General features: G+C 38.5%; 1 protein-coding gene across 4 annotated transcripts in view; it reads left to right on the top strand.

Moving 5' to 3' along the window:
• ARHGAP10 (Rho GTPase activating protein 10) overlaps positions 1-21,866 on the top strand; it is a 152,379-nt gene that overhangs the window by 95,901 nt on the left and 34,612 nt on the right. For all 4 annotated transcript variants that reach the window (XR_010071134.1, XR_010071133.1, XM_063335375.1 and 1 more), the window contains exons 17-19: positions 1,010-1,115; positions 1,726-1,885; positions 17,090-17,240. Coding sequence is in view for 2 of the 4 variants with exons in the window: in XM_063335375.1 (XP_063191445.1) it covers positions 1,010-1,115; positions 1,726-1,885; positions 17,090-17,240 (417 nt within the window). In the remaining 2 variants the exon portion in view is untranslated. The remainder of the gene's footprint in view (positions 1-1,009; positions 1,116-1,725; positions 1,886-17,089; positions 17,241-21,866) is intronic.

The raw sequence follows: 21,866 nt of genomic DNA, 5'->3' as shown, positions 1-21,866 counted from the left end.
ACTGTAGAAATATGGTGGTATTTTATATGAAATATTTTTGACAATCAAGGTTGCCTTAGAGTAAAATGGGACCTGATGGATGGTCCTGGTGTCAAAACGTCTTGCATTCAGAGTAGGTTTTAGATTTTTCTCTTTATGTACCTTGTACTAAGTATTATTATATACAACAGAAATACTTCCACTCCTCTCGTTGTAACCACTACTGAGATGTAATTTTGTGATTTGATACAGGTTCGAGAAATAGGAAGAGGAATTATTTTAATCTTTTACAGATTCTTGTTTTCATCTGTGTACTAGTGAAACCTATATGGGCCAAAATGATTCAATTCAACACAAAAAAATAGACGGCCCCTTGCTTATTTTTACTTTATTTCAGTACTGTACTAGAGAGGGATGCCATTGTTATTCAGGGCTCTTTATCATTAATAATCTCACTCACTAAGTTTTTTGCATGACTATTCTTCTCTGTCGTCAGAGGTCATTAGATTTTCTAAGGATATGAATCTTCTGCACGTGTTGTCTCATGCAGTTTCCAATATGAGGCAGCATAAATGCAGTATCATTAGCTGCATAGTACCAACAAAACTGAATTCTAATGATGAGGACAATCAGTTAATGATGCTAAAGTGTAAAGTAGTATAGTTCTGCTCTGTGGCACCCAGTAATGTCGCTCCTCACCTTGCAATATATTGGTAAGCAGATGAGTCCAATGCAGCAAAACAATAACTACATCTGTCAAGTTTTAAAAATAGATGAACAAAGGCATCCTTCTGCAGGTGGGTTGAAAGATGAATTCACAAAATAAGCAAATAAGTTGATAATTCTAGAACAAGATTTCTTGTGAAAACAAAGCGCATATGTTCAATATTGCTATGTTTGGAGATACATAAGTGGTGGAGCAAAGTGTGTGCAGTATGTTTCTGTGCAGGGGTGGGAGAAGCTTTGTGTTTCTGTGAATTTTATTTCATTTTTATTTTTTGAGATCGTTATTTGTTTCTATGTCCCATAGAAAGTGGGAGTCCTGAGTCTCGAGTTAGTGCTGTTCACTTCTTGGTCCATAAACTCCCAGAAAAGAACAAAGAGATGCTGGAAATTTTGGTGAAACATTTAGCGAAGTAAGTGTTATGACCTGCTTTCCTACCTTGTCAGAACACTTGTCCTTACCTTCGTTTAACTATGAAGGGCCTTAGTTAAGTGTGGCTGGAGCTGATGCTGTCATACACAATACCAAGAACCAAACGTGCAAAAGCAGAAAAGACGTTTGACTCATGCTGTGTATGTTTTGGCGGGAAAGGCAGAAATCTAATCCATTAATGAAGCCATATAAGTATTTACTTTAGCAGTCCTGCCAGAAGTTGAGGGTTTGATTGAAGTGAGAAAGGGAACATTATACTTTCTTTTTGCAAATTCTGGCAAAGTGAATAGTGGAGATCTGTTAGCAAATTTAAGGTGGTTTCACACTTGCCCTGGTCCAAGGCTAAGTGCATTTTATATATTTAAGTTCAGTAAGAGACTGCTTTTGTTTTTAAATTGCCAGTGGAAGAATGGCTTTTCTGTTTTCCAGAATTCAGTAAGACTTTATTTGAAGAAACTTTGCACAAAACAAACTTCTAAAACATAGATTAAGGAAATGTAATGTTTTCATTTGTAGACTGCAGTTTCCAACAGTAATGGAAATTTTTCATAATCTATTTCCTGTTTTTTCCTTCAATTCTTTTCAAAAAGTGTTTCAAAGCATGCCAAGAGGAATCTAATGACTGTGGCAAATCTAGGGGTAGTATTTGGACCAACCTTAATGAGGCCACAGGAAGAAACTGTAGCAGCCATCATGGACCTGAAGTTTCAGAATATTGTCGTTGAAATCCTGATAGAAAATCATGAGAAGGTAAGCTTTGATACATCTCCGCGTTTCTGAGCATTGTCTAAAATGATCTGCTAGGTTTAATGAGTAGTATGGAGTTAAGTATGATGTTGAAAATAGTTTAATTATAAAGAATATCCTCTATACACTGTAGACTTTTGGCTATTTATACTCGATAAGTATTCCTGATCATAGGTAAACTGGCATTTCAGAACGCATATTTCCTGGCAATAGTGGTGCTTCTGTGTGTATTGTAGTCAAAAATATTCATTATGATATTTCGATGATTTTCTATCACTGAAAAGTGATACAAGATTGGAAAAGAGAAAGCCCAGGCTCAGTTTTTAGCTCTTCCATTAAGTACTTTAACCAGGGTCTAAATTAATTGTTCTAGGTCTTCATTTTTCTCAGAGCTCACAGACGAAAAAGAAAACTTACTATACTCTGAATTTTATGGGTAAAAAGCATTATGAGAGTGCCAGGTATTAACGTTTCCTTTGTTTTCAGCTGCATGTGTGGTATTTTAAGCCTTCGCATTTGAGGTAATACTGAAAATAGAAGTTGTTGCTGCTGCTGTGGCAGCCGCCAGTTGCTAAGGTGTCTTACACATACAAGGTACTGTCCAGAATATCGCTGCATGTAATCTGGGATCTCAAATTTAAAAAAAAAAAAAAAGGTCTGGTCTCTTTCTTTGAGTACTCCTTTGGGAATCCTTTGTGTTTAAACTGACTTCTGGAACTGGATTTTTGAGGTACTCGCTTGTACTGGGAGGAAGGGCGGCATCTCCCTTGCTCTTATTGTCAAAAAAAGTGCTTTAGAAAAATTCCAGGTTGTGATCTTTCCTCTCTTCTTTCTTAAGTACTCTGAGCATTGAAATAGTTATTTCTTTTAAAGGTTAACAGTGTTGAAATTGGCTATCTAAGTCAAGTTTTATCTACTCTAAATAATATCTGTCTCAAGTTTTCTGACAATGTAATTATGCTACCTCCCTGAGTGATACAGCCTGGGCAAAGCGTCTGTTGGCACAGCTGTATCCACCTGGTGGGTTTTGTTGGCTTAGTTGACTTAGGGTGTAATGCTGCCCTCACACACACATTGAGCAGATACAGTATTGTTCTGTTGGAAAAATACTGTGCTGCAGATGTGGCTCAAGTTCTAAGCGATAAATATTCCAAGAGTTGTAAGCCATGCTATTCATTTGGATGTTTTAAATGAAGGTAAACCTTGCAGTAAGCTCATGATCTTGAAGCTATTGCAGTGACCACACGAATTTAAGAAAGCGAAGAGAGAGTGAGCAAAGCCAGGGTGATTTAATAACATATGGAGGTTGAGTTATACTTATTGAAGTCACTAGATGACCACAGATTAGCACCATTTTATTCTTATGCCAGCTCAGTCACATGTCTTTAAAAACTGGACATCAATGTCACATTTGAAACGTTAGTTGTAGTGGCCTTTCTTGCTCCTCTGAAAATGTAGAGAAGTAGGGAATGGAAAGTACATCAAAATGATCCTGCATGATTTTCCATAATTCCTTCTTTTTATGCTGCCTTTAGAACTAGAAGGCTGTAATTTTTTTTAAAGGGATTTCTGTCACTTCACTGTCATTTCTAACAGTGAACTTGCCATCAGTGGTCTGCCTGCAGCAACCTCTCCCACGCTAGAGCTGTTTCCAAGATGGAAGGAAGCCCCAAGTGTGACCTCTGTGTATTTATAGCAAAACCAATGGAGTTTGTGTGTTAAAGCATTACAGAAATTTTATAGTAAAATTGAATATGTTGCCTTTACAAGTGAGCCTTCTTCACTTAGGGCAGACCAGGGACCTACTTTTAATGGCAGGCAGGCTTATTGTCAGTCTAATGTGCATTTTATGTTATAGTTTTGAATTTCTATGCATTTCAGACTTTCTAAGAGTCTTGTGGTAGGTATTTTTATTTGTAGCCCTCGTGAAGTCCTAGGAAAAGTCACCAGCTGTGAGTTAAAATACTTTAAAATATTTCATTCAGCCATGACTCCGCCTCTGCTAATTTTTAGCAGCATCTGCTAATAGAAGCAAAGTCTGGAATTGTAGAAGAGTGGTGGAGTCAAGATAGAGATACACTGACACAAACCTGAAGCAACACTTCACACATATGTAATTTGTGGCTCTGGCAGACTGCAGAGAGGCATTTCTTTTCCTCTGTAGCAAATGAAATGACTAACAAACTTCCAAACTGTAGAAGCAATAGCCATCAATATTTCCAGTTCAAATACAGTAAGTTGGTGGGCAAAATGGTAAAAAATTTTTATGATTCCTCAAGTATTTTTAAATCACATCAGTGTTCATTACGTCCTGTGTGGATAGCTTCGTTGAAGGAGATCTACAATTCATTTTTAGGAGAAGACATAATTAATTGTGTTACTAGCTTTCAAATCCTGGTGCAGTCATTCCACTATCATCACTCTGCTGAGTCCTAATTAGAGAATTTCTATGCAGTTTATGTGTGGAAACCTGGATATGGGGACTTGGCCTGCGATAAGAATATCATGCTTAGTGCATGAGCTGGTTTGTTGTTTGTTTGTTTGTTTGTTTTTCAAGCTTTGTTGATATGTGCATTTATTTCCTGCTGGCTAGGAACCAGTAAGTACCAGTTTCACCTTGTTTACAGGCTGCATACATACTTCCAAACCATGGCTGTGAGCCAATCATAGTAGGTTGAGGAGGGGATGGATGTTTGGCAAAATCAGACCAATGCTGAGACTTGAATGCTGGAACTAGACTGCGCAGCCTCATGTGTCGTATAACTGGCATTAGAATTGCACAATGATTAAGACTAGAAAGGGGATGGAAGAGCATTAAGGGAATAATTGTTTAGCTTTTGTTCTTGTCAGTTATGGATAAGTCTCTTCCAGGCAGAGTACTTCTCATTGTCCAGTCAGAAGATGAGCTGTAGAAGCAGATCGCTACTTTGAAAGAAAACGCAAAAACTAGACCCAAGATGAGACAATATTTTACCCAGGACCCTCAGAACCACGTGCTGTGGAAGGGTGGCCAGGCCAGAGGAAAATGAGACCTGTGAATTGTTTTGCTTACTTCTATCATATGTCTGTAGGGGAAGGCCAGCCAGATCTGCTGGGCAAAGTAGGAGCATGTTCAGGTTTGAAATGAAATGATCTCTTTATCGTTTTGCCTTGAATTGCCGTGTGTTGTGCTGACTGGGCTATGTGCACCAGCGCTCTTGTTTCCCTTCGCTTTGTAGGTCTTTAAGGTCGCTGTCATTTCATACTTGGCTGTCTTGTCTGCTTCTCCCTTGTCCTGTCTCTCTGGTCTCCCTTGATTTCCATGTCCCATATCCTTCCCTTCACTAAAAAAAAATAATCAAGAAATTTACGGTTTGTGTCTCATCATTCTGTTCATTTTACTTTGAAGCTATACTTTTTCTTGAGGTAACGAACCTAGGGGCTGACTGCGGCTGTTGCTTGTACGATGCCTGGAACAAACTTGGCTTGGCCGTTAGGTAATCCTCTGATAAAAAGTGGTCACAAAAAAAAAGGTTTTGATTTCTCCTCCTCCCCCAAAATGAGTTTCAAGGGCGTAAATTAATTTTTCTTCCCAAGGGTTTCACAGACTGGAAATGGAAATCTTGGTCATCTTCCAGTATTTCTCTCTGACTTGCGGTGAGGAAGAAGGGCAGTCTGCTCCGCAGCAGCATGAAGACCATGCGCGTCTTCATCTTGCTGTTTGTTACAACATTTAGGCATCTCGTTGGAATGAATGTCACTATTCAAAGGGCTTATTTATTTGCCATTTAGAGATGCCTCAGTGGTAATGTGAGCCATTTTGGTTTCTCAATTCCCTGAACATTATTTTAAGAGAGGAAAAAAATATGGATAAAAAAAGAAGTCTAAGAAATGAAAGAAGATGAGGGAGGAGGTTGGAATAAAAATCTCAGTGGGACTGGAATATTTAAACCAGCGTATGGGGGAGGAAAGAATAGTGAGTACAAATAGCAAGATTGCAAAAACAGAAAGAGGATGAAAATTACAGTGAAAAGAAAATTAGAAGGAAAAAAGAGGGCCTAGACAGAAGTCCCTTATGGAGACTGGGAAGCCAGAGTCTGCTGAAAGGGAATAGGCATGGTAAAATAATATAACTTTTTCTAGAATTCAGACAACCTATGGGCAAAATTATCTCAAAGACGTTAATTCTGAAAAACTCAGCAGTTCCTGTGTATGTCAGATACTGTTTTCACTTGTTTTCTGTATTAATCTTTTTATAACGGACAAAGATTTTACATACTTCAGAAAAAATATGTCTTTGTTTTAGCTTTGTTTTGTTCAAAACAGTTTTATGGAGAAATCTTTTTTAATGAAATACAAATGTTTTAATTTTTCTTACTTAGACACTTTTTTTTATATATATATATTTAGCTAAAGGGAAGAGAAGAATTTAATACTACTGAGCTCTTAAGCCAACATCAAACTTCACGTAGTAGTATTTGAAAAAATCATTACTCTAAAACATATTACAGGGCCCATAAGACATGCAATATTCGTGAGACAGAAGAATTGGAAGCAGGTGAAGTCAGTTGTTAGTTTGAGAGAACGAAGTGGCGCAGTCAGGTGTGTCTTTTATCTCCACTCAGCAATCACCACATGTTTAAAGCAGTTCTGTTGCAGGTACTGCCGCGCTGCCGTCATCTAAACTAAGACTTCTTTTTGACAACGCAGCAGATCTTTCGAAGTCCTGGTAAAGGGACATATGAGAAATACTAAATAAGGCTTGTTTCAGCTTTCGTGTTGCTTTGCCTTTGGCTGCAACAGAAGACCAAGAAGCAATGCACTGTAATTGTGGTGGTTTGCTGTGGTGTAGCAATTTGAAACCTTGCCAAGCTGAATGTTTCTCAAGTCAACAAGCGCTTGACTCGAAGGGGGAAAAATTACATTAAGGCGTCTCCATTAGGGTAGTGTTTGCGAGGAAACTCATGAGCTTCAGTTCAGGAAGGTATTCAGCATGTGCTTAACTTAAAGCGTGTAACTGATTAGAATTGTCATTGAAACGATTCCTGTACTTAATTCAAATTACATGCCTTAATGATTGGCTGTAGAAAGGGCAGCAGGCACAATGAAGAAATTCATCATGGTTTCTGGTGGAAGTCACAGCAGCTCTTCCGTTCCACTATAGTGTGCGCAAACTCTTTAAACCGTTTCTCTGCCTTGTGGATAGCAGCAAGCCCTTCCATGTGAGACACGCACACATGGTGTGCTAAATTGACTGCAAACCTTTTTTTGTTTGTTTGTTTAAAAGACTATCATTTTCTAAACCTTAATGTAGTTTATGCGCAGTAAGAAGACTGTATATCAAATCTCCACTCACGTTTGTGACTGCAGTTGATGAAATGGAAAGGAACCGAGTCCAGATCAATACCTGGATTGGTATGCTGTTAGACTGCTCCAAAAGAAAGGAAACATGTACTCTGAGGAACCATATCAGATTAAAAAAGTAAATCAAAACAAAAGTCATGTTCGCAGGGATAGAAGCAGTCTGCTGAATACATGGCACGTGCAAATAATATGGACACAGACTTCTGCCTTCTTGTTTTGCCTACGTTATTTCCAGTTAATTTTGGGAAACTTCCCCCAACTTTAGATGAAATTTCCAAGTGATACAGATTTCATCTTCCACTGCCCACAGGCAATGTTCCAAAGTAAGTAAACAGAAGTGATGATAAGGGAGTGGAAATTAGTTCACCAATATTTGCTTCAGCCTTGATGGTCTGAGTGCCGTGCTTTCACGTGTGGCGGAGGCAGTCCAGAGGAGAAGTCCTTACGGAGAATGCTAAAACGGATGTTCTTAAATAAAAATTTTGTTAGTCAAAAAAAATATTTTGTGAAATGCTGCATTGGGCATGGAGAGGGGAAAAGTTGTTGCGCTCCTGAGGAGTTTAAAAAGTAAATTCATATGCGGAAGCTGTGTGACATAAGAATCGTACTTAGTTGCTGCTTTGAATGGGAAGTAAAGTATTGAATTTACAAACCTTTTTTTCTTTATATTGGCTAAACTGACGTGAATGCCATCCTGTCTGATCACTGATAATGGATAATAGGGCAATATGTGCTTGTGGTTTTGTACGTATTCTTCAAAATTCTAGTAAGCTTTTGGCTTCCCAGAGAGGTTAGTGTATTTCAAACCATTTAACAGATTTTTGAATAAACAAGATGTGGCAGTCAGCTGTTAATTCTTTATTTCCAATATTTTTGTGTGCATGCCATTTACACTAATGAAGCATCAGTATTTCATTGCAGAGGATGCTGGACATACAAATGAAAAATATGTTCTTTACCTCCAAAAACCTTACAGTCATAATGTAAGATAAAAGAAGTATTTTAACAAAAACAAAAAGCAGAAAATATTGTACAAAGCAATGATGATATAAATCCTTGTAATAGCAGCAGGGTAATTTGTGGAAAAGAAAATACCGGTGAGGCTGCGTGGTTGGCTACAGTTGGAAGAGTGTCATTTGCAAAGATCTTGACATTTCATTCTGATGCTTTGTACAATGACAATATGGTAGGGGGTCAAACGTAGGGTTTTATTGTCAATACATAATTATTTATATTTCTGTTCATAAATGTTGTAGAAAACTACCTGTGACATATATATTTATTTGTATTTGTGTGTGTAAACATTTATATATATTTATTACAAATGAAGGGGAGGTGATGTTTACCTGTGGTGTGTTTGGCTGTGGTTGTTGCTTTCCCTGGCTCCTGACTTAGGTTTATAAGTGCCACCTTTTATCTTCTCAGGACTTTTGATGCTCTTTGCAAGAGAAAATACATACAAATGTTCTCCTTCTGCATTATTTTCCATATAGTAACTAGGAGTATGTTATGTTTTAGAAAGCTCGGTAATTAGATTATTTAATCTTTTAATTTGAAGGCACTTTTTTTTGTTGTTATTTTAAGTATTTCCTGTAACTAAGATACAGAAAGCTATTACGTGTGGCTGTAATAGGGAAGGACAACCTTTTTAAAATACTCTCTCTCCTTGGTGTGAGTTACAGCAGGTGAGCATAGAAGAGAAGGTGAATCTGCTGTTCCTGCTGGTGCAGTGGACAAATGTGTAGGTATTTCAAGCCTGGTGTATGTTTAACTCTCTCATTTCCTCCAATGAATAAAATGGATTGGTTGATAGCAGTGAATGGGCTGCTATTAGGAGCGTTCTTCTCATGAATTGTTAAAAGGTGGAGCGAGATGTGATACGGTGGAAGCTGCAGTCTGTGTATCAGGAGTGCTACTTTTAGAAAGGCTGAGTCAACAAACTCGTAATTCTCAAGTGATCAAAGGACACGCGTTTTTAACCTTGGTAGGTTTTTTTTCCTCTTTCATCCTTTCACAGCTGTCCTCCAGACCGTAATGTCATGGTTTACAGGCTATGTTTAGTTTCTTCTTTAAAGCTCAAATGTGAACTACATGATTCAAGGTAGTCAGGCCAAATGAGTGGCTATTAGGGTCTACAGTCTACATATACAGTAGGTTTGTCTGAAAATTCCTTTGGTTCTTTTGTTGCTCTCGTAGTTTACAGTTTGTCTGGAACTGTAGTTCCTTTTGTATTAAGAGGAGCAGGTAGCAGATACTGCAATTTTAGTATGAGATTGAGACTCACAGTGTCCACAAATCCCTAAAAGCAGTGTTTCATTTGGTTTGGGGTAGTCAGGCTGCTAGGCAGATGGTCTCAGCAAACGGTATCTTTGCAATGAAGAGAAGGCTGTCTTGGAGGATGGATTTATATATTTATTTATTGATAGAGCTTTGTGGTTTGGCTCCCAGCCAAGGATGTTTCCTGTTTCTAGTTTTGATTTACACCCAGTTACTTTTCAGGCTGCATCCTCTGTTGCACTGTAGCTAAATAGAGTGTGCCAGGCAACATCAAGAGCATTATTGATGCTTTCTGGTTCATGGCCCTCTGGAAGCTTAAAGTATCTTGCAACTCTTGATCTGATTTCTGCCCTGCACCTCTCCCCCCGCCCCCCCGCCAATGATTGTGAATATTGTATAAAGGTGTTCTGTGGTTTGTAGTGGAATTCAAGCCTCAAATTCCAAAGCCTCAGAAAATCTGCATCCTGTGCAATCTCATAGAAGCCAATGCACAGCATATCCTATTTTACAGTGTATAAATGCTGAAGCGCAAAAGTCAGGGTAACTACTTTGAGGCAGGCACGCTTGTATTGGAGTGGACACGATGGTGATCTTGGGGAGGTAAGTTACTTAAGGATTCTGATTAAGTTGATAATTTTTATTGAGGAGTTTGTAAACCTTTTTCAAAAATTTGTAACGTGAGTTTTAGAAATAGTCAGTTTTATCATATTTTTTACACTGAACACAGATTCTGTTTAGATGTCAAGTATGTCTAGTGCATGTATTTTATATTTATTTAATCATGTGTTTGAGAAGCAGAAGAAGAAATGGATCATGTTGACTAAAACCATAAATGAAACAAGTTGATCTAACGTTGTCTGTAGTAAAGTAAAATGCAAAAAAGAAACTACAGTAAAAAAGAATCATTTTTTAAGGATTTCAGTACACTAGAAACTTTATAAAATAGTTACAATTGGTGCAGAAATCAGTTTTGAAATAATACTTTTGTCCTAGCTCTCCAGAAGTTGATCTTTTGTAATTTCTATTATGATTAAACTTTTAATAGCTCCAGTTAGCTTCTGCAATCCCTACAAGTAGGAAAAAAATAATCTAGAACTGTTCTTCGTATTCAATGTGTTTTTTACTGTTAAAATTGGATTACAATTAGTATCCAATTAGTGGCTAGTCGTTACAATTAGTGGCTGAGCTACTGCAATATATTTTTAGACACTTATTTTCACTTTACACTTCCTGAAATGCTTATATCTACAGTAAAATTGCAACTTGACATAAAAGATATTATTGCTTTATGTTTGCAGAGAATGGCAAAAAGAATGGCACAACCACTGCCTTCATTATCTTAAAAGGAAGAAAAGCTTAGAAAGCTTATCAAGATAAAAGAACACTGTGAACCACTAAGACAGTTGGCCTCTTTTTTTTGGAGCATTTCTGTCTGTAATATAAATATATGGGGTTTTGTTTTGTATAGGTTACTGGATCTAACCTGAGTTGGGTTTGCATTACACTGAAAAGGAGCTAGGTCAAGAAAGGACCACGGTGGTGATAAGTTTCTCTTGCGCTATCCCGTTAGCTGCTAATTTATAAAATAATCTTTGATCAGCATATATTAATAGCCAATTGTCATGGAAATGCAAGGAGTACAATAGCCATAAAATGTACGAGGGCAGAGCCGTATATGTGGCCTAGGTAGATGACGTTTTATATTGTTCAATAAATGTTAGTTGAAGCATCTGTGTGTGTTTCTTTTATTTACCAACTGCAAATCATGTATGTATTGAACAGAAATTACCCAAATAAAAACTTCTAGTGATGTTGTTCTTGTCTTGAGAAATACTGTCCTCCAAAAAAAAATTTGATTGTAGTAGTAGAGGCTATACCACTAGCTGAATTTCAAAGAATTTGGAATGACCTTGCAGGTTCTAGCCTCCTCTGCATTAGGCAGCGATTTCTGGTGCTCCGATTCTTCTTCATATATTCAAAGGACTAGATGCATGTTCTGTGTGGTAGGTGTTATGAGAGTGAATGAGGGTTTTGTCTTGCAACGAATTATGGCACAGCTTTAAGCTGTTAATGATTTTTTATAAGTTTATCCTCATTAGCTCTATTACTAAGCCTCCAGTTTTTTTCTCCCCTCTTTTTCATCCCACTCTGTCCTTGCTGTTTGCCTCCCACTGATTTTTAGAGGAAATTTTAATTACCCCAGTGATACAAAGCAGACAGAGATGACCTGATGTCTGGGTCTTTTCCTAAAGTGATTCCTGGCAAACATACTGAAATTCATTAATTAGTTCTGCTTGAGACCAGAAAGAATAGATCAGTATTCTCTTGTAGCAGCAGAATCTAATCTGCATTTCCATGTACAACTATACATCTAGTCATAAACTTGTGGAATAGGCCAAGTTAAATCCTCCCAGCCATGTTTTTTTTGAATTTCTAAAATTGGCTCTAGTGTAAGAGCTCAGGATCTGGAGTCCAACACTGTTGTTGCAGATTAAGGGGAATCTGGCAAATTTCCTTGGGCTGCTGCCATGTGGATCTGCTGGTAGAATGCAGTATGATAATATGTTGAGTTTGGCTCATTACTCTCAAGAAATGCTTCCATAGACTTTGTGGGACACAGGTTTAGGAATTGGAATGGTTGTATGTAGGGATGGTCTTGGGCAGACTGCTCTAGACAGAGCTGTTATTAGCAGTATATGTCCAAGATCGTTTGTGGTTTGTTTAGCCCTGTAAAATACCCATTTTGTACTGTTGCATAGAGAGAAATAGGTCAAACGTACCAATGTTTTAAATAGTTAGACAAGAGTCTCATCTTTTTTGTTGTAACTTCTACACTGCAGGCTTGAAGACGGATCCATCAATTAAGTGCACCTTTGAATTCTGCTTTCATGTAAGATCAGACCTAAACAACAATTTAAAATACTGGACTAACTCGGATAGGACTGACTAACAGTCGGATATGTGGCATGATAAAACTTTGAGTGCTACATGTGTTAGTCTTTTCCTGTAAGTAAATTGTTTCACTTAGCTTCTGAGTTTGCCCCCAATTAGGTGAATAGCGGGATACCAGTGCTTTTTAGAACTAAATTGTAGAGAACTGGTATTCTGTAAATCTAATGCAGTTAGGCCACAGTCTCAAAAACTGTGTGATGCTGGATGCGACTGTGAATTCCTTAACCTTTGAGGTTGGTTTTATTGCTTCTTGAATGAGGTAATTCAATGAGCGGACTTCATTCTTGTCTTTATACAGGCTGTGGTAACTTCTGCAGTCCAGATGCGTGGTGATGGCAGACTTGACTTTTACTTGAAGGGAGGCTTTTTTTTGAGTAGCAAAGAAATCTTCTATTAAATAGCATGTTCCAATGCTGTTCTCCTATGGGAGGGTTTCCATCCGGTTGGACATGTGTGGTTGCCTCACCATGCATCTGATAGCACCAGCTTGCAGTGCAAGAAGATATTCTGCAACTTAGTCAGGTGGGGTCCTATAGTGTTGTGCAGTCAGTCAAAACACGGGATGTTTGTACTGTTTCAGGTGCTCGTGCAGTACCTTGTGTGTCTGTGATTGTGAATTCCATCTTCTGTGCATATGCAGTGTGCTTCTGACGACGGGTCACTCGCAGCAAGCATCTTTTATTAGCTGTGAAACATTTATACTTCAGTGGCATTAAATAACTAACAAGGCTAGGAGCAAAATTGAATAAAATCAAACCAAAAAACCTTTTCTCCCCACAACTGAGATAAAGTTTGCCTCCATCCCCCTGTTCTCAGGCAGACGTTACAATGCTTCTGTCAGTGCAGCAGACAAATATCCATTAAGGCTTGATGAAAAGTACTTATCTATTTAAGTGAAAACAAAGCAAGAAAGAGAAGCTGAATGCTGTATGTGCACTTCTTGGGGCAGAGGTTGGCCTTCTGCTTGTTTTTCAGATGCTCAGCTTTGTAAAACTGTGGTAGGAGATGTAGCTTTGGCCTGCAACAGAAAGAGATTTCTGCTACTGAGAAAGCAGGTATGGTTATGGATGGGCTGTACTGGATTTTATTTTCCTACTGAAAAGACAAAAAGAAAATACCAAAGTAGGGGTGAGCTGCTTGAAAGAGCAAAAATTATCCCAAATATACTTTTTCATGGAACACCTGAGGGCAGGATGTTTCCTGTTTCTTTTAGATGTAAAAAAACCCCAAAACATTAGTGATCATCTTAGTGATGGTTGTGTCTGCTGTTTCTTGGGGTTGTGGGGGTTTTTTTGTTTGTTTTTGCGTGTCTCAGAATCCTGCAGGCCAACTCATGATACTTGGTGATTTCATTGCCGAGTGTGACAGTCTCAATTTGCTCTGCATGGGTGAATCTGCTCTGCAGAAAGGCAAGAGGTTGTGTTTCTCTAGTTCATATCTAAATACTTCTTTCAGGAATCCCTTTCTTCTCTGTGGAGACAGATGCTGAATGTAAGCACGAGGAAGAAAGTGCTACAGCTTGTAACGCTGCATCAGGGAAACGTAGGAGTGGCAGGATGGAGTTTGTGTGGAGCCTTGCCCTGCTCCCAGTGAGCGAGGAGAAGAGGTGGTCTCCTGCCACCACCCAGGAGTTTTCAGGAGGTGATCTCTGCTCCCTAGAAAGCGATATACTGCTTACTGACCGTATCCCAGAAATGTAACTTCCCTACCAATCTGCTATAACAAGAAGTTGAGAGTAGAGTAACCTAAAATAGGGGATAGGCCTGATGCCTGCCTGAGTGTCTTGTCAGCAGAAGGAAGCTTAGACTTAAGACTGTCTGCTGTCAACCCAGCGCTGTGACTGGGTAGCACTGGGTTGCAGTGAGCAGCGCTGTGGCGAAACATTGGTGCGCAGCTTCGCCACTAAAAAAGTTAAAAGTAGAGGTGATGTGCTTATCCTGACAGTGAAAGAGAGGACTCAGTAGCCCTAACTTGTTTTACTGGAGGAGAGAGAACTGTTCTGGGGAGCTCGTGACGACCTGCCACCAGTATCACTATGAAGTTAGCTAGCACGTGTTGGACTATTGCTGTTTGAATTGTGACTTCTCCTGTTTATTGTATAGGGGTTTTTCCTCCCTAAAACAGAACAAGCCACCAAACATTTTTTTCACATCACATATCTACTTGCAATTAGAAATCTACTTGGTTTCATACCTGTCTCCAATTCCTTATCCTGTTGCCTGTCTGGCACTGTGTATCATCGAGCAAGGATCACCTTTATGGTTTCCTTGGTTGTGTTTTGCTTTTGTGACTGTTTGTCGTGCTAATAGTTTTAGAAGAGTATACTGAAATATTTGTGAGACAAGGAAGAAATGCTTAAGAATTTTCTTGCTACCTGTGCAAGTCACCTAAATGCATACAAGAAAGCTCATCTCTTACAAAGTACTCCCGGGGAATTCTTGTTCTTCTCACCATCATTAATTTCAGTGGAGATGTGTGGATAAGGCTGTACAAATAAACACAGCTGCGGAATGTGACATAGTAAACAACATGCTTGAAACCTCTTGGCAAAGAGTTATTTACCAGAGAGCCCAAATGCAACACTTAATCCATGGAAAAGATGGCATTTAAAGTATTGGTACTTTTGAATTTTTCCGAAGCAAATATTTATCCCTAAAACTGCTCAATCTACCCTTGTATTTACACATAAGGGGGCAGTGTGGTACTACTAGCCAAGTGCCATGTAGGTGCACATTAGATTTCGTTATTATATATTGCATCATGTTTTAAGAAATGGCTTTAGCAATCTGAGCACAATTAGAGCTTTGTCACTGTCTGAGAGTGCTGCCGTGTCTGTACTGGGGAGAACCAGGTTGGACTGTTTCCTTTCTGCTTTATAAACATTTTGTTTTTAGAGAGTTCCTTGCGCTATTTTGACGCTCTCTCTCAATCCCATGTTCATAGGTGTTTGAAGGAGTGGGAGCCAGTTTTTTAACACTGGTATGGGAAAGTTACGTTCCCAGGTATGGGAATGTAATTTCATGATTTTACCTCCCCCGCAAGCAACATTCGCTTATTGGGAAGGAAGGTAATCTTTTTCACTGGAGCTTTCCTTTGCACACCATATAAAGGCTTCTGGCCCACTGTTGCCCAGTTTTGGCAATATGGTCATCCTTCCAGAGTTTTCGTGGAAAATGGTGTTTCTGATTACTTTCTACCAGCAGTCTTCTGCCTGCCAGCATGAGAGTGATGATTTAGCGGCTATAAGCCAGCGTATACAGGGGTTCCTGGGTCATCTTATTCCTACACGTGTTAATATTCAGGGTTAACGGTCCAGGATATGGTGGCATGTAGAGTTTCTTATACTTTTAACATGATGTCTTGAGTGCCTTTACCACAGCATCCTTACGGCGTTTTTCTCAGCTGTAGAGTAGCCTGGCTGGCTTTTAGCTTCATGCTGCACCTGGCATGTGCTGTAATAATCCAAAAATGTGTTTTCTGTGGCATCTCTTTTTACCTTCTGCGTGAATTTCTACTTCATAAAAAGCTTCTCCTTTGAAGATTCATTACGGTTCTCTTCATTATAATATTTCATATACAGATATGTGGCAGCGTAAAGTTGCAGGGTAAAAGATCACCATGTACTGTTTCATTACATCTTGTTGTATTACCGTGTTGCGTTGCTGTAAAGCGCCATACAAACATACGGCTTTTCTTGTATAGCTGCTGTTTGTGTTTTTCCTTTTCTGCTGGTTTGTCTTTGATGAAGTAGATATTAAGCTAATTTGTTCATGAGAATCTGCCGTGATCACTTGTAAAAGGCTGCTGTTAAATTGTACGTCAGCGTACTGGTAATTTTCTAGAAGTAAATCAGCATCGTTAGACTGTACACGGTATGTGACAATTAAAGCAGAAATGCTATCAGGTTGAGCAAATCTGCATTGCTGGTTAATCCAGAGAGAAATGCCATGGTATTTTGTATGGAGTGTTAGGCTAATGGTCATGACTCAAAAGATAAAATGATTACAAGAAAGGAAATCCTTTTTATATGTGTCTTTGTGAATACCATCATTTAATAGAAATATGACTCAATATTCAATAGTTAACTGAAAAAACTTTCACATGGTATGTTACTATGGTATCTCTTCCTAAAAACTCCTCCCCTCTAAATTTGCCCCTTTCTCTCTTCAAGAGGTTGTTTTGTTTTGTTTTTTTATTAAAATGGACACTATTATAATGATATCGCAAGTTTTGAAAATTAAAATGGGTATTCTGGCAAAATTATAGATCCTAGCTAAAGCTATAAAGCGTTTTGGTTACTGGTTCATAAAGTTACTATCCCCCTTCTTCCCCTTCCCCTCCGTCCTAGCTGGCAAGTGTGGCTGCAAGTGTTTTGTCTTTGGATTGACTGATTTGCAGCTTGGTTAATGTGTAGATAGTGCTCTTGCTTATTTTCATATTATAATTATTTATTTATTTTAAAAGCACTCATTAAAGGCCCACGGCATACTCCCAAACTTGAAGGAATGGATTTTTGGCTCCCGCCTGCTTTGAATGAAATCCAAAACAAATGTTGTTTGATAATGGTTTACAGTTGCATTACACAGGTTGCTCTTCGTGATAAATAATTAACACCCTTTGTGTTCTTGATTGCAGATTTTCAAAACCCTGCCTGATGCCACTTTCCCTGAGCCAATCTCTATGTCAGTATCTCCTCCAAATGCCCCACCAAGGCAATCAAGACGACAAGGACAACGTATTAAGAGGCCTCTAGCTGTGTACAATCTCTGTCTTGAGCTGGATGATGGTAAGATGTTAGTAATAATTTCAGTCTTTGCAGCAGATGGGCTATATATGCTATCTTCAGTAGGTGTTTTTATTTCATGTTTCATTTGTATACGTGTGTGCATGCGCGTGCATGTGCATGCATGCTTGTGTAATTGCTTTGGAACATGTAAAGAAGCAAGGAGAGTACAGAGAAAGGAGAGTATAGAGAGTACTGTCCTGTGACATGTTTAAAAGTAGGACGAACTGTCTTAAATATGCTTTTTCCCCTCTAAAAAAGAAGCAGCTCTTGTTTCTTTGGGGAAGTCTCTTTGACCTCTACTGAAGATGACACAGCCATAAGATAAATGGAGAGAGAACTAAAATTAAAGCACATCTTTTACGGGAAGAGCTAATGCACTCTACAGTTAAATTCATCTGGATTAAAGGCTCAGGTCACCACCGCACTGGAGAATACTAGTACTTCACTTGAATCTTTAATACCTTCATGTAATCAGCAGTAAATACTTGTAAACTTGTCTTACTGTTGAGAAGCAAAGAAAGAAAAAATCTTGCTTTTGCATGGAGTCTGCAATAGCAACATACAGTGAGGCAAAGGGTGTATAACATCTTATATATTCTGACTGTTGGCCAGAAACATAATCATTTTCCTGAAAATTCATTGCCTGGGGGTACGTACAGTACTGAGAGGGCAAGTCAGGGCTCATTTTATGTTACAGATTTTCACCACCCTGTTCCCTTTCTCCTTCCTAATGTTGTTAGTCAATTGTCGTTTCACATGAAAAATCATGGGATCAGGGCACAAAGTCCAGTTATCAGCAAGTGAAAATAAACAGGAACATTTTGAATTCATGCAGTAGTATGAGATTCACTGATGAACTGTCATTAAATCAGTGGTCAACAGTGGTTGATTTCTTAAGGAAAGAGCACAAATGCCTACAACAGCTGTTAAATGCAGGCTTTAGAAATAAACTCAGGACTGTTTATTGTCTCAAAGACAGTTTTGCAAAGAGTCTGCAAGAAATTCAGCATGCCTGCCATCAGGTTTAATTCACCAGAGAGATACGTAATCTCTGTGCCTTTCTTTTCTTGCATCAAATATGAAATTAAATGCCTTAACTAGAAGGTGTTTAAGGTGCATCTGCTTAAAAAGCTTAAGCTCTGTTAATTTGAATAACATGCTACCAAAAGCCAAGAAAGCTCTTAAGCTATATCTGCAATAATAAATTTATCCTCATTTGAAAAACAAAACAAAATTGAAGTCACCCACAGAGTTGTTTACATCTAATTTTGAATGGGAATCCCAGCAGGTTGCAAGAAGTACCACAACTTCTCTAATTCCATGCTGCAAGGTGTGCACTGGGGACCTGGCTGTGACCCTAACACAGTAGACAAAAAGTATTCGATGGATTGTTTTTATTGTAAGATACAAAAACATAGTGTTACTGTTGAAAACGGTTATAAATGTTCAATTTTCCCTAAATACAGTCCATATTTTTGTCCAATTCTGGCATTTCAACAAAGCGAAGAACTGGGATTGTTAAAGGCTGTCATTGTTATATATCATACAGAAATTTGGTACCTGTCTGGGAGTCCTAGTGTGGTGAATTAAAGAATAACCTAATACATCGTTATGCGTGGTAGAACTTTGATGGAGGCTGAATCACAGTGAAGGTGAAGTCACAGTTCCGGCTTGGATGGCACCAAATTTCAGTGGTATCTGAAAATAATATTTCCCCTTGTGACTTCTAAAAAAAATATCTGTAGTGTTTCTAGCCGCCTCTGAAGGTAGCGGTATTCTCGGTTTGTTGTTGTTGCTAGAAACTGGCTGTTGGTAGGTGCTGACTACGTGCTAATGCTTATTTTATTTGTGTTTAGCCAGACAGTTGTGTCAACAGGGTAGTCAGTAGTTGATCCCAATGGTTGTTTGGCACATGTGCAGTATACGCATGGCATATGCATATGAGCCCGACTGTGTCATTGCATTATCCAAGGAACTACCCCACTGGATACAGGGTGCATAAATCAGCCAGACTGATTAATTATCTAGTCACTGAGTAGAGCTCAGTGACTCCAAATACGCGCCGTGGCCTTCAGTTACTTTGTTCTTTGGAGAGGGGGGGAAGAAATAAAAGCAAGCCTGGGCTTCGTTCCATATTTACCTAGTTTCTTGGCTAACAAATGCATGTTTTATAACTGCTCTTTGGAAGATTTTATCCTGTGTGTGTTTTTAACAGGAAATTAAACATTAAACCCCTTCCCTCCCCCCTCTTTATTCACAATGGCATGAGTTAAGCACCAGGCATAAGCCAGTGTTTTGTATTTCCTGGATATGGCAAAATTATCATAATCTTGTTTTAAACCAAGTAGCTGATACATATTTATATGTAAATATATTTGTAGACAAGTATATCTCTAAGGTTATTGTAATTGTATATAAATATTTTCTGTGCCTTGAAACTAGAAGTATGTTGGAGACAAAATCTCTCTGTGCTGGAAAACTTCTTGAGTGTGTTTCTTTTAGGATTGTTATGCAAACCAGGAAATTGTTAGAAAAGCGGAAACAAGTCTTTAACTATCAGCTGCTCCGGGGAGTTAACAGGCTTCAGAATCCCCTGCTTGAATTGGAAATGCAGGGTTTGGGCCAGCTTTTCTTTTTAAAAGCACGTTTGCAGTCAGGAAGCTTCTTGACTGCACACAAAATGTATGCAGCAACCACCCAGAAAGGGCTGTAAGTGACATAAATATTGATAGATAAAATTGATGAAGAACACACACTATGCTTGATAAAAATCTTTATTTTGCCTTCTAGTAATGAGCTGTACTGAGTTCTGATGGCGCATAGATTTTCCTTGTACATGGCAATTAGATGATTAAACCCATTTGCAAACAATTCAAGCATTATATTTACTACCGTAAGGATCTTCATTTCCTGAAAGACAAACTTAAGTCACAGATGATACTGTCTGTTTTTCTTTCAACTTCTTTCCTCTGTGGTAAGCTAGTTACTAAATTTTCACTCTGAAGTTTTTCGACACCTCAGTGTCTCAAGTAGAACTAGACTTCAACGGGGAACTCTGAGCTACTTTCATACGTGGCCTAAACCCAAAGTTCTCATTTCAGCAAAATGCAGATTTGTCTGAGATTTACATTAGGATCATTTCCAGAGGTTTCTTGCCTTCTAAAATGAAGACATGGGGTTTGGTGGTGTTTTTTTTTTCTTTGTCTGGAAATAGCTTTTTTTCTTCGTCTTCTTTTTTTTATTCTTTTTTTTTCCTCCCTTCTACTATCTGAATGAATTTTAGAGTGAATTAAGTAGCAATGCAGAAACTCCTGTGGCTTACAGTCTCAGCTGTGTACAAACGACTTTGCATTCTCTCTCTGTCTCTCTATGCAGAGAGAGAAAGACTGCTAGCTACAACAGCGAGTTGTTTATCCTGTTCTTCTGAAAATGTCGTTGGGTCTTTATTTTCCATTTTGACAGTCAGTATATATCAGAAGAGAGCTCTGTTTATATTTCTTCTAGAGGGCAATGCAGAGTTACGGTTTCGTTACCTCCCAATTTTATTTTAGTTTCTATAGGCTTTTCTCATCTTGTAGCAAAACAAAGTTTGTTGTTTTGTTTAACTTTTTTCTGTACCAGAGACTTAGAGATTATTAAACTATTTTGCAGGGCTACTAGAGCAACACAACAAGAGAAGTTTCTGTGTAAGGTAGGCAGTATAAAGCAGTCTGTCCAAGATGAACAGAGGGTCAGCATGAATTGCATATATCACACCTGGAGTCAAGAAATGGGTCTTGCGTGGCAGTTTATCCAACTACAGAACAACTTGTGTTCTGAACAAACCAAAATATAATTCTTAAGCCGCAGGGCTTGCTCGAGGCTTGCTGATGCCTTATTCTATTTGAATACACTCTAGGTGTCAAAATTTCTCGTTGGCACATACATGGACATAGCACACGAGTATCACATAGGGGCTGCTTTGTTTTGTTTTTAAGGTGTTTGTCTTCCATCCCCCCACTCTGTAACTCAGGAGGCATATGGCGTGTTTGCAATAGCTTTCTGCTGCTGCTGTAAACTAAATATTATATTTATAGTCCCTTAGAAAACAGATTATTGTGTAGAATTCCAACAGAAATAAAAGCTAGAACAGCTTATTTAACACTTTAAAACTTCATGCTAACTTGTATTACCCTCTGAAGTATTTAGGGAAGCCAAAGTATGAATGGTATGATGGTATGTTAGTGTTGAACAGGAATAGCTTTTCTTGATATTTTTTTTTTTTTTGGTGGGAATTGGAGTGAGACGGTGTCTTAAATTGGATGATAAATTAATTTGCATGAATTACTGTGGCATTCAATTAAATTACTTCATCAAAGTCAAATGTGATACATGTAATGGTTATATAGCTTGCATGCAATATTCCCTTTCCCTCCTCCTCCCATCCCTTCCTGCCCCAAGCAAATAAGTAAAAAACCATAAACTTAATTTGGAATTACTGAACATAAAACCTGGATGTTAGAGGAAGCCTTGGGTTTATAGTAATGAGACTGGTCTTCAGGGCTGGAACAGCCCAGAGCTGCAAGGTTGCAGGTGTGAAACCTGGCCTTGAACTCTTTCTATTTCTGAATCTGCTGCTTGGAAGTG

Source organism: Chroicocephalus ridibundus, chromosome 5, assembly GCF_963924245.1.
Source record: "Chroicocephalus ridibundus chromosome 5, bChrRid1.1, whole genome shotgun sequence".
In the NCBI taxonomy this organism is placed as follows: Eukaryota; Metazoa; Chordata; class Aves; order Charadriiformes; family Laridae; genus Chroicocephalus; species Chroicocephalus ridibundus.
This window is presented reverse-complemented; position numbering and strand designations above follow the sequence as displayed.